This window comes from Schistocerca nitens, chromosome 4 (assembly GCF_023898315.1).
Source record: "Schistocerca nitens isolate TAMUIC-IGC-003100 chromosome 4, iqSchNite1.1, whole genome shotgun sequence".
In the NCBI taxonomy this organism is placed as follows: Eukaryota; Metazoa; Arthropoda; class Insecta; order Orthoptera; family Acrididae; genus Schistocerca; species Schistocerca nitens.
In genome coordinates, this window is record NC_064617.1 from 379,645,804 (window position 1) to 379,658,268 (window position 12,465).

Consider the following 12,465-nt stretch of genomic DNA (forward strand, 5'->3'; position numbering starts at 1 on the left):
TTAGATGGGATTACTAATGAAGAGGACTGAATCGAATCGGGGAAGGAGGAAATTTATGGTATAATTTGATTAAAATACTAGATTGTTTGACAGTACAAAACCCGAGGCATCAAGGAATCGCTAATTTATTAATGGAAGGAAGTGTGCGGCTGGGTGAGAGTACGAAAGTTGTAGAAGGAGATTGAAGCTTGACTACAGTGCGCAGACTCAAATGGATGTAGGTTGCTGTAGTTATGGAGGCATGAAGAGGTGAGCACGGGAGAGACTAGCATGGAGATCTTGGGAATGAAGACCGTAACAACAAACAATCAACTGTTATTTGCTCGTATGCGCAAAGACAGTTCTTAGTGTAATTGGTTTTAAGCGCGCTAGTACAATTTTCATTCTGTTTACATCCGTCCATTGTACACAACAGTCACACGACACATGCTACGCCACAATAATCTAGGCTGTCTGAAATTTAATAACATCATATTTTCGTTTGTCACAGTAAAAGTGCAAGGAACGCTTTACTTTTTTTTTTTTTATTTACACTTCAAGTTCCGTAGGACCAAATTGAGGAGCAAATCTCCAAGGTCATGGAACGTGTCAGTACATGAAATTACAAACAAAAGTAATAACAGATAAAAATAAATGTTTATGAACCCGAAAAAAGTCAGTCCATAAGTTTAAGTCAACGCAATCAACAATACAATGGAAATCAGCTTAATTTTTCAAGGAACTCCTCGACAGAATAGAAGGAGTGACCTATGAGGAAACTCTTCAGTTTCGATTTGAAGGCGCGTGGATTACTGCTAAGATTTTTGAATTCGAGTGGTAGCTTATTGAAAATGGATGCAGCAGTATACTGCACACCTTTTTGCACAAGAGTTAAGGAGGTCCGATCCAAATGCAGGTTTGATTTCTACCGAGTATTAACCGAGTGAAAACTGCTTATTCTTGGGAATAACCTAATATTGTTAACAATGAATGACAGTAAGGAACGTATAATGAATGGTACAGTTCATAACACTTCTTCTGTTATAGACATACGTGGGGCGTTCAGCAAGTAACGCAACACATTTTTGTCTCGGCCATTTTCGGTTGAAAAAATGCGAAATTTGTTGTGGGACATCGTGGAAAATACCCGCTTCAGCCTTTATAGTTTCATGAAGTGCCGATAGATGGAGGCGCTACATGTAGCCTTCACAATGGCGTCTGTAACGGAGGTTCGTTCCATACGTTTCTATTGGCGGGAAACCAGACCCCAGAGCTTCGCAGACATTCGTAGGTGCTTGCAGAATGTGTACAGGGACCTGGCAGTGAATAACAGCACCATGAGTCGCTGGGAGAGGCGTCTGTCATCATCGAACCAAGGTCGCGCAAAGTTGTCCGATCTCTCGCGTCCCAATCGGCCGCACACAGCTGTGACTCCTGCAATGTTGGAACGTGCGTACACACTCATTCGAGGTGATCGGCGGATCACAATCAGACACTCGATCCACAACCGGACGTCTCCGCTGGTAGTGCTGACACATTCGTCCACCAGCTGGGGTATTGTGAGGCGTGTGCTCAATGGGTTCCTCGCCACCTAACAGAAGATCATAAACAACAATGAAGGAGCAATGCGGAATTGCTTGTGCTTTACGAGGCTGATCGTGACAATTTTTGTTGAAGATCATCACAGGCGATGAACCATGGGTCCAGCATTTCGAACCGGAAATAAAACCGCAGTCCATGGAGTGGCGCCGGACCACCACTCCTATGTCCGCCCCGATAGCTGAGTAGCGGTCAGAGGGATGCTCGCCCTCTATAATAAAAAAACTGAGTAAAGGAATCAACGATCAACTTGAGCAGATGTCTTGTGACGTCCGTCCGGACCAAACACAACTAAAAATACCGAATAAAATGGAAAAAAATTGGTCAGCGTGACGGATTGCCGTCCCACGGGCCCGGGTTCGATTCCCGGCTGGGTTGCGTATTTTCTCCATTCAGGGACTGGGTGTTGTGTTGTGTTCATCATCATTTTATCCCCATCCGGCGCGCAGGACGCCCAATGTGGCGTCGAATGTAATAAGACCTGCACCAAGGCAGCCGGACTTGCCTCGCAAGGGGCCTCGTGGCCAATGATGCCAAACGCTCATTTCCATTTTTACTTCTGCTATCAAGAAATAATTCAAAGCTGCACCATCTGCCAGTCAGATCACGGGGACAGTCTTTTGGGTCTCTGAAGGGATTATTCTGTTTGATGTCCTCCCTTATGGTGCAACGATCCACTCTGAAGAGTATTGTGCTCTCCTAAGGAAAATGAAGAAAAAACTTCGGCCTGTTCGTCGCCACAAAAATGCAAACGAACTTACCCATGACAACCCAAGGCGTCAAACAAGTCTTCGTACCTGAAAGGAGCTTACAAAACTTCATTGGACTGTTCTTCCTCATCCACACTACAGCCTTGTTCTCGCACCTTCCGACTGCAATGTGTTTGGCCCAATGAAGGATGCACTCCGCGGGAAGCAGCACGTGGGTGATGGGGAGGCTATTGATGCAGCAAGACGTTGGCTCCGACGCCGACCAGTAGAGCGGTACCATGCGGGCATACGGGGCCTCCTAGTAAGGTAACATAACACGGCTTTCCGGATTGGGAAGGAGCGCCTGGTCCCCATCACGAATCCGCCCGGCGGACTTGTGTCGAGGTCCGGTGAGCCGGCCAGTCTCCGCATGGTTTTTAGGCGGTTTTCCATCTGCCTCGGCGAATGCGGGTTGGTTCCCCTTATTGCGCCTCAGCCACACTATTTCGGCGATTTCTCCGCAAACAAGTTCTCCACGTACGCGTACACCACCATTATTCTACCACGCAAACGTAGGGAGGGGTTACACTGGTCTGGTGTGAAACGTTCCCGGGGGGGGGGGGGGGGGGGGGGAAGGGGGGGGGGGGGCTGGGGGCCGAACCGCACAATAACCTTGAGTCGTGTGTGGGTCGGCGATGGGGTGGGTGGACTGCTGTGGAGTTGTGAACCACTAAGGGCTAGGGCGGGACGAAGCCTCTCCGTCGTTTCTAGATCCCCCGTTCAATACACACAGGCTTTTGACAGGTGGTCGCATTACTGTGACTGGACAGTGTACTGCTTAATGAGTAATTACCACAGTATTTTTATTGAAAATCATCTGAAAGAGTGGTTCATTGTCGGGCGGCGGAGGGTTGAAGTGGACTGCGGTAGTCATCGTGAGGTTGTGAACCACTGCGGCTGCGGCGGGGACGGAGCCTCTCCGTAGTTTCTAGGCCCACGGTTAACATACAATACAAGGTAACATAAGGACGTAATATTGAACGGAGATGATGTTGAAAAGTAGCGTTTTGTAGCTAAAAGAGTGGGGAATAATATGGTGTATTTTAACCTGAATAAAACAAACCCGCTTCCAGAAAAAATGTGTTGCATTACTTTTTAAACGCCCCTCGCACATAATGACACGTACACCAATGCATTCGTCGACCTCTGTTGTTACTCGAGACACTGCCCACTAACAGCTGCGCTCCCGTGACTATATTCAGCCCAACGTGTTCCATTCTGATACGTTTAAAAAGAACGCAGTAAGTTTGGAGATGCTAATAGGGCAGTGTGGGAATCGGATTAAACAAGGCTGTCCAGGAAGGAGAAAGTGAACGGGCTGGTTGTAGCAGTATGTGCCGATGGTGTTAAGGTGAACTATGGAGTGGGCAGACACTGTAATTTGTTGGAAGTTATCAGGTACATCGAAAGGGTTGGATGTTTTGGATGACGGTTGTGACCCCATGGATTATATCTTTAGTGGTGGGGGCAGGACGTAGTATAGTTTCCGAGTAGAGGGTTGTATCGACAGAGGTGGTGATGCCGGTGGCCGCTTTTCAACATCAGCGCCTTCAAAGCCCAAGAACGCTGTGCTTACGTTCTTACCAAATCCATATTTATTCGGATATGAGGTAGACGACCAACACTTGAGTCTGGCGGTAGAGCTCCGGCTGCCTGGTGGCGTAGTAGTTTGTATTGTATTGTACTGTATGTTAACTGGGGGCCTAGAAACATCGGAGGGGCTCCGTCCCAGCCGCAGCCGCAGTGGTCCACAACCTCCGACGACTACCGCAGTCCACTTCACCCCTCCGCCGCCACACACCCTACCACTCTTTCAGGGTTATTGTGCGATTCGGCCCCCGGTGGACTACCCCCCCCCCCCCCCCCCCTCGCCCAGGGAACGTCAACGTCTCACAAGAGACGAGTGTAATCCCTATGTTTGCGTGGTAGAGGGGGGCTTGTTTTGTGGGAGACCAGACAGCGAGGTCATCGGTCTCATCGGATTAGGGAAGGATGGGGAAGGAAGTCGGCCGTGCCCTTTCAAAGGAAGCATCCCGGGATTTGCCTGGAGCGATTTAGGGAAATCACGAAAAACCTAAATCAGGATGGCCGGACGCGGGATTGAACCGTCGTCCTCCCGCATGCGAGTCCAGTGTGCTAGCCACCGCGCCACCTCGCTCAGTTTTGCGTGGTAGAGTAATGGTGGTGTACGCGTTCGTGGAGAACTTGTTTGCGCAGCAATCGCCGACATAGTGTAGTTGAGGCGGAATAAGGGGAACCAGCCTGCATTCGCCGAGGCAGATGGGAAACCGCCTAAAAACCATCCACAGACTGGCCGGCTCACCGGACCTCGACACAAGTCCACCGGGCGGATTCGTGCCGGGGACCAGGCGCTCCTTTGCAGTCCGGAAAGCCGTGGCGTAGTAGTTTACTCACCGTGTTATGGAAGTGGCTGCGTACTGTGGCCCCGGACCCCTCGGTGATGTAGACCTGCGCGCCCTCCAGGGCGATCTGACCCCACACCTGTACAGCACAGCGGTCAGTGCGTGGCTGTGGGGGCGCAGCGCCGCCCTTGTCTCCTCGCCTCGCCTCGCCCCGCAAATGCGAGCAAAGCGGACAAAACTACGAGCATACAGGCGCAAGTAGCAGCAGCGCAGCAGATGAGCCACAACGAAACTTACATTCTGACGTGCCGTTTCCAGTTGCAGAGACACGTCGCTATCGCGCCTCTCTCCTTTTATAACATTTATATCATTCTCTCTTTTTCCAGGCAAAATCTACTTCTTAGACGTGTTACTACCGTTTTATTTCTCAGTGCGTAATTATTCGAGATATGTGTGTTAGGAACAAACTCGCTCGCAAAGCCAAGCGTGTTACCACGCTGCTTCCTTATTGAGGGGTGGAAAGTAGGGGAAAGGGGGGGGGGCACTCTTCGGCAGCGGGTTTAATTCGCGCGGCGGATTAACGGCTTGGATACGTTTTCTCTTTTTTTTCCACATTAGACTAGATGACTACAGGACTGTTATCCACGTCCTTCCTCAGTTACACGTTCGATTCGCAAACATTTCGAACGTGGGACAACACTATCCGTAGCTCGTTCTGTTGTAGTTAGCGCCGCTGCCGATAGACAGTGGGGTCCCTGTTTCGATTACCAGTCGCTGAGAAGTTTCGGTGGAAAGCCCTTACACATCCTCCATACAGTAGCGATCTTTCCCCGTGCGATTTCCGTATTTTTGGATTTCCAAATAAACACATTCGTGGTCGTCGATTTGCATCGGACGAAGAGGTGCACGCCTGACTACAACGATCGTTCCTTAGACAACCGCCACGCACCGTACGCTGGCTTGAAGAGTATCTACACTATAGGCCATTAAAATTGCTATACCAAGAAGAAATGCAGATGATAAACGTGTATTCTTTGGACAAATATATTATACCAGAACTGACATGTGATTACATTTTCACGCAATTTGGGTGCATAGATCCTGAGAAATCAGTACCCAGAACAACCACCTCTGGCCGTAATAACGGCCTCGATACGCCTGGGCATTGAGTCAAACAGAGCTTGGATGGCGTGTACAGGTACAGCTGCCCATGCAGCTTCAACACGATACAACAGTTCATCAAGAGTAGTGACTGGCGTATTGTGACGAGCCAGTTGCTCGGCCACGATTGACCAGACGTTTTCAATTGGTGAGACATCTAGAGAATGTGCTGGCCAGAGCAGCAGTCGAACATTTTCTGTATCCAGAAAGGCCCGTACAGGACCTGCAACATGCGGTCGTGCATTATCCTGCTGAAATGTAGGGTTTCGCAGGGATCGAATAAAGGGTAGACCCACGGGTCGTAACACATCTGAAATGTAACGTCCACTGTTCAAAGTTCCGTCAATGCGAACAAGAGGTAACCGAGACGAGAAACCAATGGCACTCTATACCATCACACCGGGTGATACGCCAGAATGGCGGTGACGAATGCATGCTTCCAATGTTCGTTCACCGCGTTGTCGCCAAACACGGATGCGACCATCATGATGCTGTAAACAGAACCTGGATTCGTCCGAAAAAATGACGTTTTGCCTTTCGTGCACCTAGGTTCGTCGTCGAGTACACCATCGCAGGCGCTCCTGTCTGTGATGCAGCGGCAAAGGTAACCGCAGCCATAGTCTCCGAGCTGATAGTCCACGATGCTGCAAACGTCGTCAAACTGTTCGTGCAGATGGTTGTTGTCTTGCAAACGTCACCATCTGTTGACTCAGGGATCGTGACGTGGCTGCACGATCCGTTACAGCCATGCGGATAAGATGCATGTCATCTCGACTGCTAGTGATACGAGGCCGCTTCTGTCCGGCACGGCGTTCCGTATTACCTTCCTGAACACACCGATTCCATATTCTGCTAACAGTCATTGGATCTCGACCAACGTGAGCAGCAGTGTCGCGATACGATAAACCGCAAACGCGATAGGCTACAATCCGACCATTATCAAAGTCGGAAACGTGATGGAACGCATTTCTCCTCCTTATACGAGGCATCACAACAACGTTTCACCAGGCAACACCGGTCAACTGCTGTTTGTGTATGAGAAATCGGTTGGAAACTTTCGTCATGTCAGCACGTTGCAGGTGTCGCCACCGGCGCCAACCTTGTGTTCATGCTTTGAAAAGCTAATCATTTGCATATCACAGCATCTTCTTCCTGTCGGTTAAATTTCGCATCTGTAGCACGTTATCTTCGTGGTGTAGCAATTTTAATGGCCAGTAGTGTATGTTGATGTAGACGAACCCCAAACATTTCTCCTCGAAGACAGTGGCCGTCTTGCCACTCAGTGAGATAAATGTTTTTTAACATTTATGGTGATTACTTTTGAAATATTACACAGTTTACTTACTTTTTTCCATCTGTCTCGTTCTCGTTTTACTGTACCTTTTAGACTACTGTTCACGTGTGTGTGTCTGACCCATATCAGAACTAATGTGGGGTATAGAATGTATGCAAAGAAGAGAGTCACGAATGACCACAGGTTTGTTTGATTCACCAGAGACCGACAAGGAAGTGTTGAAAAATCTCAAATTGGCAGACTGCGGAAGATTAACGGAAGAATCGACACATTCTTCATCCCCATATGTATAGCTCAGGTAGGGGCCGTGAAGACAAACTGGACTCACTGCAGCGCGCACAGAAGTATTTAAGCAGTCATTCTTGGCCCGCTCAATACGCGGTTGAACTGGTAGCAAACCCCTAAATGTTATACCATGAATAGTGTACTCTGCCATGTAAGTCACAGTTAGCAAAAACAATTTTGCTTATCGTGCGTATACGGTATAGTACGAAGACTACATGATTGAATTTGTGGGTGGTTTGGAGGTATAAAGAGCCGTCGCCTCTGGCAAAAATAATGGCACATAAAAGTAATGCTTATAACCTATTTCCAAAACGTAAAATTAAGAACGCGATTATATAAAAACGCATTGTCTAGCGACACAAGCAGTCAGAACACGAATTGCGAATTCTCTCTTTTCCATGTAGAGTATGTGTGATTCAGTGACATAAGATGTTTACAGATCGTATTTTAAAGACAATCTTTCACATTTTTAACTATCTTTGCAAATGTAATGCGAAGTAGCATATTTTCTTCTTACTATTCTTTCAATATTTTCACAACCAAAATATTGATTTGTTTCAGACTTCCATCTAAATCTTGTGACGGTAAAAAATTCAAAATCCCATGTGCCTATCGCCACAAACATAATTTTCGATGTAACAATCACTAATCTACGTCTTGAGCTATCAGGAATTGTAGCGCATGCACATAAACGCTGTAATTTTGGAATCTCTGAATTATTGTATGGTTACAGGAGCCCCGAACAATCAGTCATTAAAAATCGGTGAGGATGCGTACGTAGGGTTTTAAATTAAAACGAGCACATAAAACTGAGTTTAGGAAACTCAGGTGTCACTGGAAGAATCCTCAAGAAATATAGTCCGCCAAAAAGGAGGTAGCTTACAATACCCTTGTTCTTTTGTGACCTTGGACCCTTACTACATAGAACTTGATAGAAGATGCTTATCCAATCCAGTGCAGACGCTACATGAAGCGTTGAGCATCACGGTATAGATTATTGTTAAAATTTCGAGAAGATACATTCGTGGAAGTCATCCAGTACATTGCTTTCCTCCAACGTATATCTCGCGAAATGGCCGTGAAGGTAAAATTAGAGAAATTCGTTCTCCACGCGCACCATTCGCAACTAGAACAGGAAAGGGGAAAATGACACCAGCACACCAAGCACCCTCGGCTAGGGAGGAGTGTAGATGTAGATGCAGATTTGGTAAACGTGAAGACGTTGCCAGTACAACAACGAATGTTTTGCATAGATGGGACTGTCAAACGGTGATCTGACGTTGCTATCCAAAGTTCGTTTAGAACAAGGTATGGTGGTGAACAAGTGCGAGGACTCACTTACTCTCCCAAAGCAGTAATCTGAAAAGTAGAACAATATCGATATAGTGGATCAACTGAGCAACAGTCTGAGATACTAAAACGTGAGAATGCCTGAGAATGTTGAGTTTGCGCACTTTGTAGGACAGCTGAGATCGCCTCGGTCATAGCATCCTCGTGCAAACATTACACGGCGACTTAAAACTTCCATTCGCACAATCATTCAAACTTAAGGGACAAAGAGATCACTTTACAATCTTTTGAAGGGTCACTTTAAAAGCTTCATAGTAAACCTGACTCTGCTAACTTCTCCTCAAGAACGATGGGACCAAGTGTTTCGTGAATATGCTATGGTGACAAACTGAACTGTCTATTCTGAGCTGCCAACAATAGTTACCAGATGCATGGAAGGTAGTGTATTGCGAGAAACTCGTTATACGGTGTGAACGATCGGACGCAATGTTTTGAAAGCTACTATCGTCAACCCCTTTCAGTGCGGCACACAGAAATTCTGCAGTATCTCATCACCTCAGAACTTCTTACTCGAAAGAGTACGTTGCAAAATTCATACCTACACTATAGTGCCAGGTTACATACGGCTCGTCAGGCCATCGACACGTTCCGCGTATTGTTTTCGTAAATGAATAAAGTCTGCGCAGTTTAAAATTAATGGTAAAAAATACCAAAACTGTGATAGTAAACAAATGAAAGATGATAGGGTCACTTGACATCAGAATTAAAAGAATGAAATAGCAAGAGCCGATAAGTACTGTTATACAGCAGTTTTAAATAGATATGGTAACAGATGCAGGAAGAAATTAATAGTAATAAAATTTGCAATAGCAAATTGTGCTCTCAAGGAAAGTAGACAACTATTACTTGACAAGTCAAGACGTTTATAAGGAGTAAGCTCCTGAGTTTCTATAAAAGATGGACATTGTTGGAGACTGACGGAAAGCGCTTAGCAGCAAGGTAAACGTGGCTTTGGAGAGAGGTAATTTGGGATAGCCGCACAGAAAGAAAAATCAATGAGGATTTTCTAAAAGAATTCTGTGAGCACAAAAATATCATATCCATCCAAGAAAAGAAAACTTTTTCGACATTTGTTGAGACAAAATAAGTTTTTAAGACACGTAGTGAAAAGCACCCGCAGAATTGGCGAGGAAAGAAATATACGGGAAACACTGACCAGAAGAAGGGACAGGACATGTATTTAGACAGCAGGAAATAGCTTGCATTGTACTAGAGGAAGCTGTAAAAGGTAAAAACTGTAGGGAAGGGCAGAGGTTGGAATACGTCCAGCAAATAGTTGAGGACGGAGGTTGCAGCTGCTACTCTGAGATGAAACGGTTGGGACAGGAACTCGTGGAAGGCGGCATCAAACCAGTCAGCAGACTGATAACTCAAATAAATAAATAAGTGATGCGGTCCAGCGGCTTGCTATAAGTCGAGCTGTTGTACATAACACAGATACAGAATCATACGAGACGCAACGATAACTCGTCGAGTCCCGAGAGAGAGTAATAATCGAAAAACAAAAATGTTAATCTCGGGAACTGAGAATCACGAACGAATGCAGTTAGACATGAAGAGTCAAGTAAGACGAGCACACAGGCAGTGGCAGCCCGACCTAGCTTAACGGTCTATCATCGGTAGAGCCGTAAAGTTGGTTGCTTCCCTTGCAAATCGTATATCTGCATCTTCCTCACAGACGAAGTTGTCAAGGGCAGTCTACCGCGAAACGTCTTCGCAAAATCTGACGGAATTATACATGGTTGCTTCCAAGATCATGGAAGCGAACACTCGTATCGCATAATCGAGGCAACTCCCCAGTACTGCTAGACGCAAAGTGAAGCAAACTAAGAACTACAACGAAATGGGGCTGAGAGGGCACCTCTCAATAGTTTTGTAACCTCCGCTGTAGCATGACGGTGTTCCTTCTCCGGTAGAAAAATGACCCCGCAACCAACTTGACTGAGAGTGGCAATGCAAACTGTTCCTACTGCTTTCGACAGAGGAGGGCCACTTAGGTTCCCAGTGGAGATATTAGTGGCCCTGTAGTGGCGCCATTTCTCCAAATGTGAGCGGGGTCAGCGTTCCTACACGCCGACGTTGCTGTGGCTTCTATTTGAAAATAAAGGCCCTGGAACTTCTGTCGATTTTCGATATCTTCCGCATTTCATGAATGAAATGATTGGCGACCACAAACATAGCTTCACACCTACGTTCCGATAGTCCTCTAGTCGCGAAAGCTGTTGGTGGTTTCAGTTGGCCAGGGAAAATTAGTTTTAATGCGTAAACTGGCAGATTAATTTCACTGAGTAATTAACCGACTTATAGGCCCACGTCTACTGAAACGAAACTCATGATTAGCCTACATAAGCAATACGAATCAGTAGTTAGATTATAATTTTAATCAACTCACTTTCTTTGTATGGGGACTGGACTACACAGCTGCTGGGACTTCTGCACGCGCTATATACGTCTCCGAAAAGTCTCCGGGTTACACAAGTCCTAGGCGTTTCACCATTATTGTTTCCAGAGATTTATTGCCAACTAGCTGTTCCCGGCCACGCGTCGCTGTGGCTCAATCTGGTTAAATGGAAAAGAAAGGAAAGAGAAAGCACACTTGCTAATATGAATGGAAATTAGATCCGTCTAGTCTCTCTCTCTATCGCTTCCTTCCTCCTATCTCCACCTTTCCGCTTTCTATACATTTCTTCTCACCACTCTATCCACCTCCCATTCCCCCTCTTTCTGACCCTGAGCCTTGTTGATTGTTATTGAATATATAGATAGCGTAATCGAGCAGTAATGCATCTTGTAAGTACGCTGTTTAGGTTTTTATGTTGGTGACGCCACGTAGAGCTCTGTATGAAAATCGCTGACTGCGCTGTGTGCAGTCTGTGGCTGGTTGGACTCATTGTTAGAATATTCGCTAGTGTAGCGTTGGGCAGTTGGGTGTGAACAGCGCGTAGCGTTGGGCTGTTGGGGGTGAGCCGCCATCAGTGGTGGATGTGGGGAGAGAGATGCCAGTGTTTTGAGAGGTTAGGCCTACTATGGCCGGACGATCTGGACGTGTGACCGACAGAAAAAGGAAATTTGTTTAATTGGATGTCATATATATATATATATATATATATATATATATATATATATATATATATATACGGTGGCCCAAAAAGAATGGTCACATTTTAAATAACTATAACTCCATCAGTTTTACAAATTAATTTTATTCAATTACGTAACTAAAGCACCCAATTACAAGAACTAACCACAAAAAATCATGTACGGAAAATGACTTCCGGAAAATGGTGTCCTTCCTCGGTGATGCGTTCCACAAGTCTTTCCTCGAAATTTTCCATCACTTTCACTACTGTTTCTTCTTGAATTGCCATAATTTCCGCACTGATTGCCTCCTTCAGATCAATTAAGTTTCGGGGCTTCTGTACGTAGACTTTTGACTTTAGGTATCCCCAAAGAAAAAAATCACAGGCTGAGAGGTCAGGTGATCTCGCGGGCCAGTGGACATCTCCAAAACGCGAGATGATGTGGTGGGGGAACATCCGCCTTAAAACACACATGGAGTCATTGGCTGTGTGGGCCGTGGCCCCGTCCTGTTGAAACCAAATTCGATCTCGATTTACATGTAACTCTCGCAGTTTCGGCACCAAAAAGCTACGTAGCATGTTAACGTAACGTTTCGAGGTCACTG

The 12,465-nt window shown here is 46.2% G+C and overlaps 1 protein-coding gene across 4 annotated transcripts in view; it reads right to left on the reverse strand.

Annotated features, from left to right (window-relative positions):
- Window positions 1-12,465, reverse strand: part of LOC126253116 (F-box/LRR-repeat protein 2) — a 719,590-nt gene that overhangs the window by 165,575 nt on the left and 541,550 nt on the right. The window contains exon 2 of one of the 4 annotated variants that reach the window (XM_049954236.1): window positions 4,743-4,829. The exons of the other annotated variants lie outside the window; for them this stretch is intronic. Within the exon in view, the coding sequence (XP_049810193.1) occupies window positions 4,743-4,829 (87 nt within the window). The remainder of the gene's footprint in view (window positions 1-4,742; window positions 4,830-12,465) is intronic. 4 annotated transcript variants of the gene reach the window in all.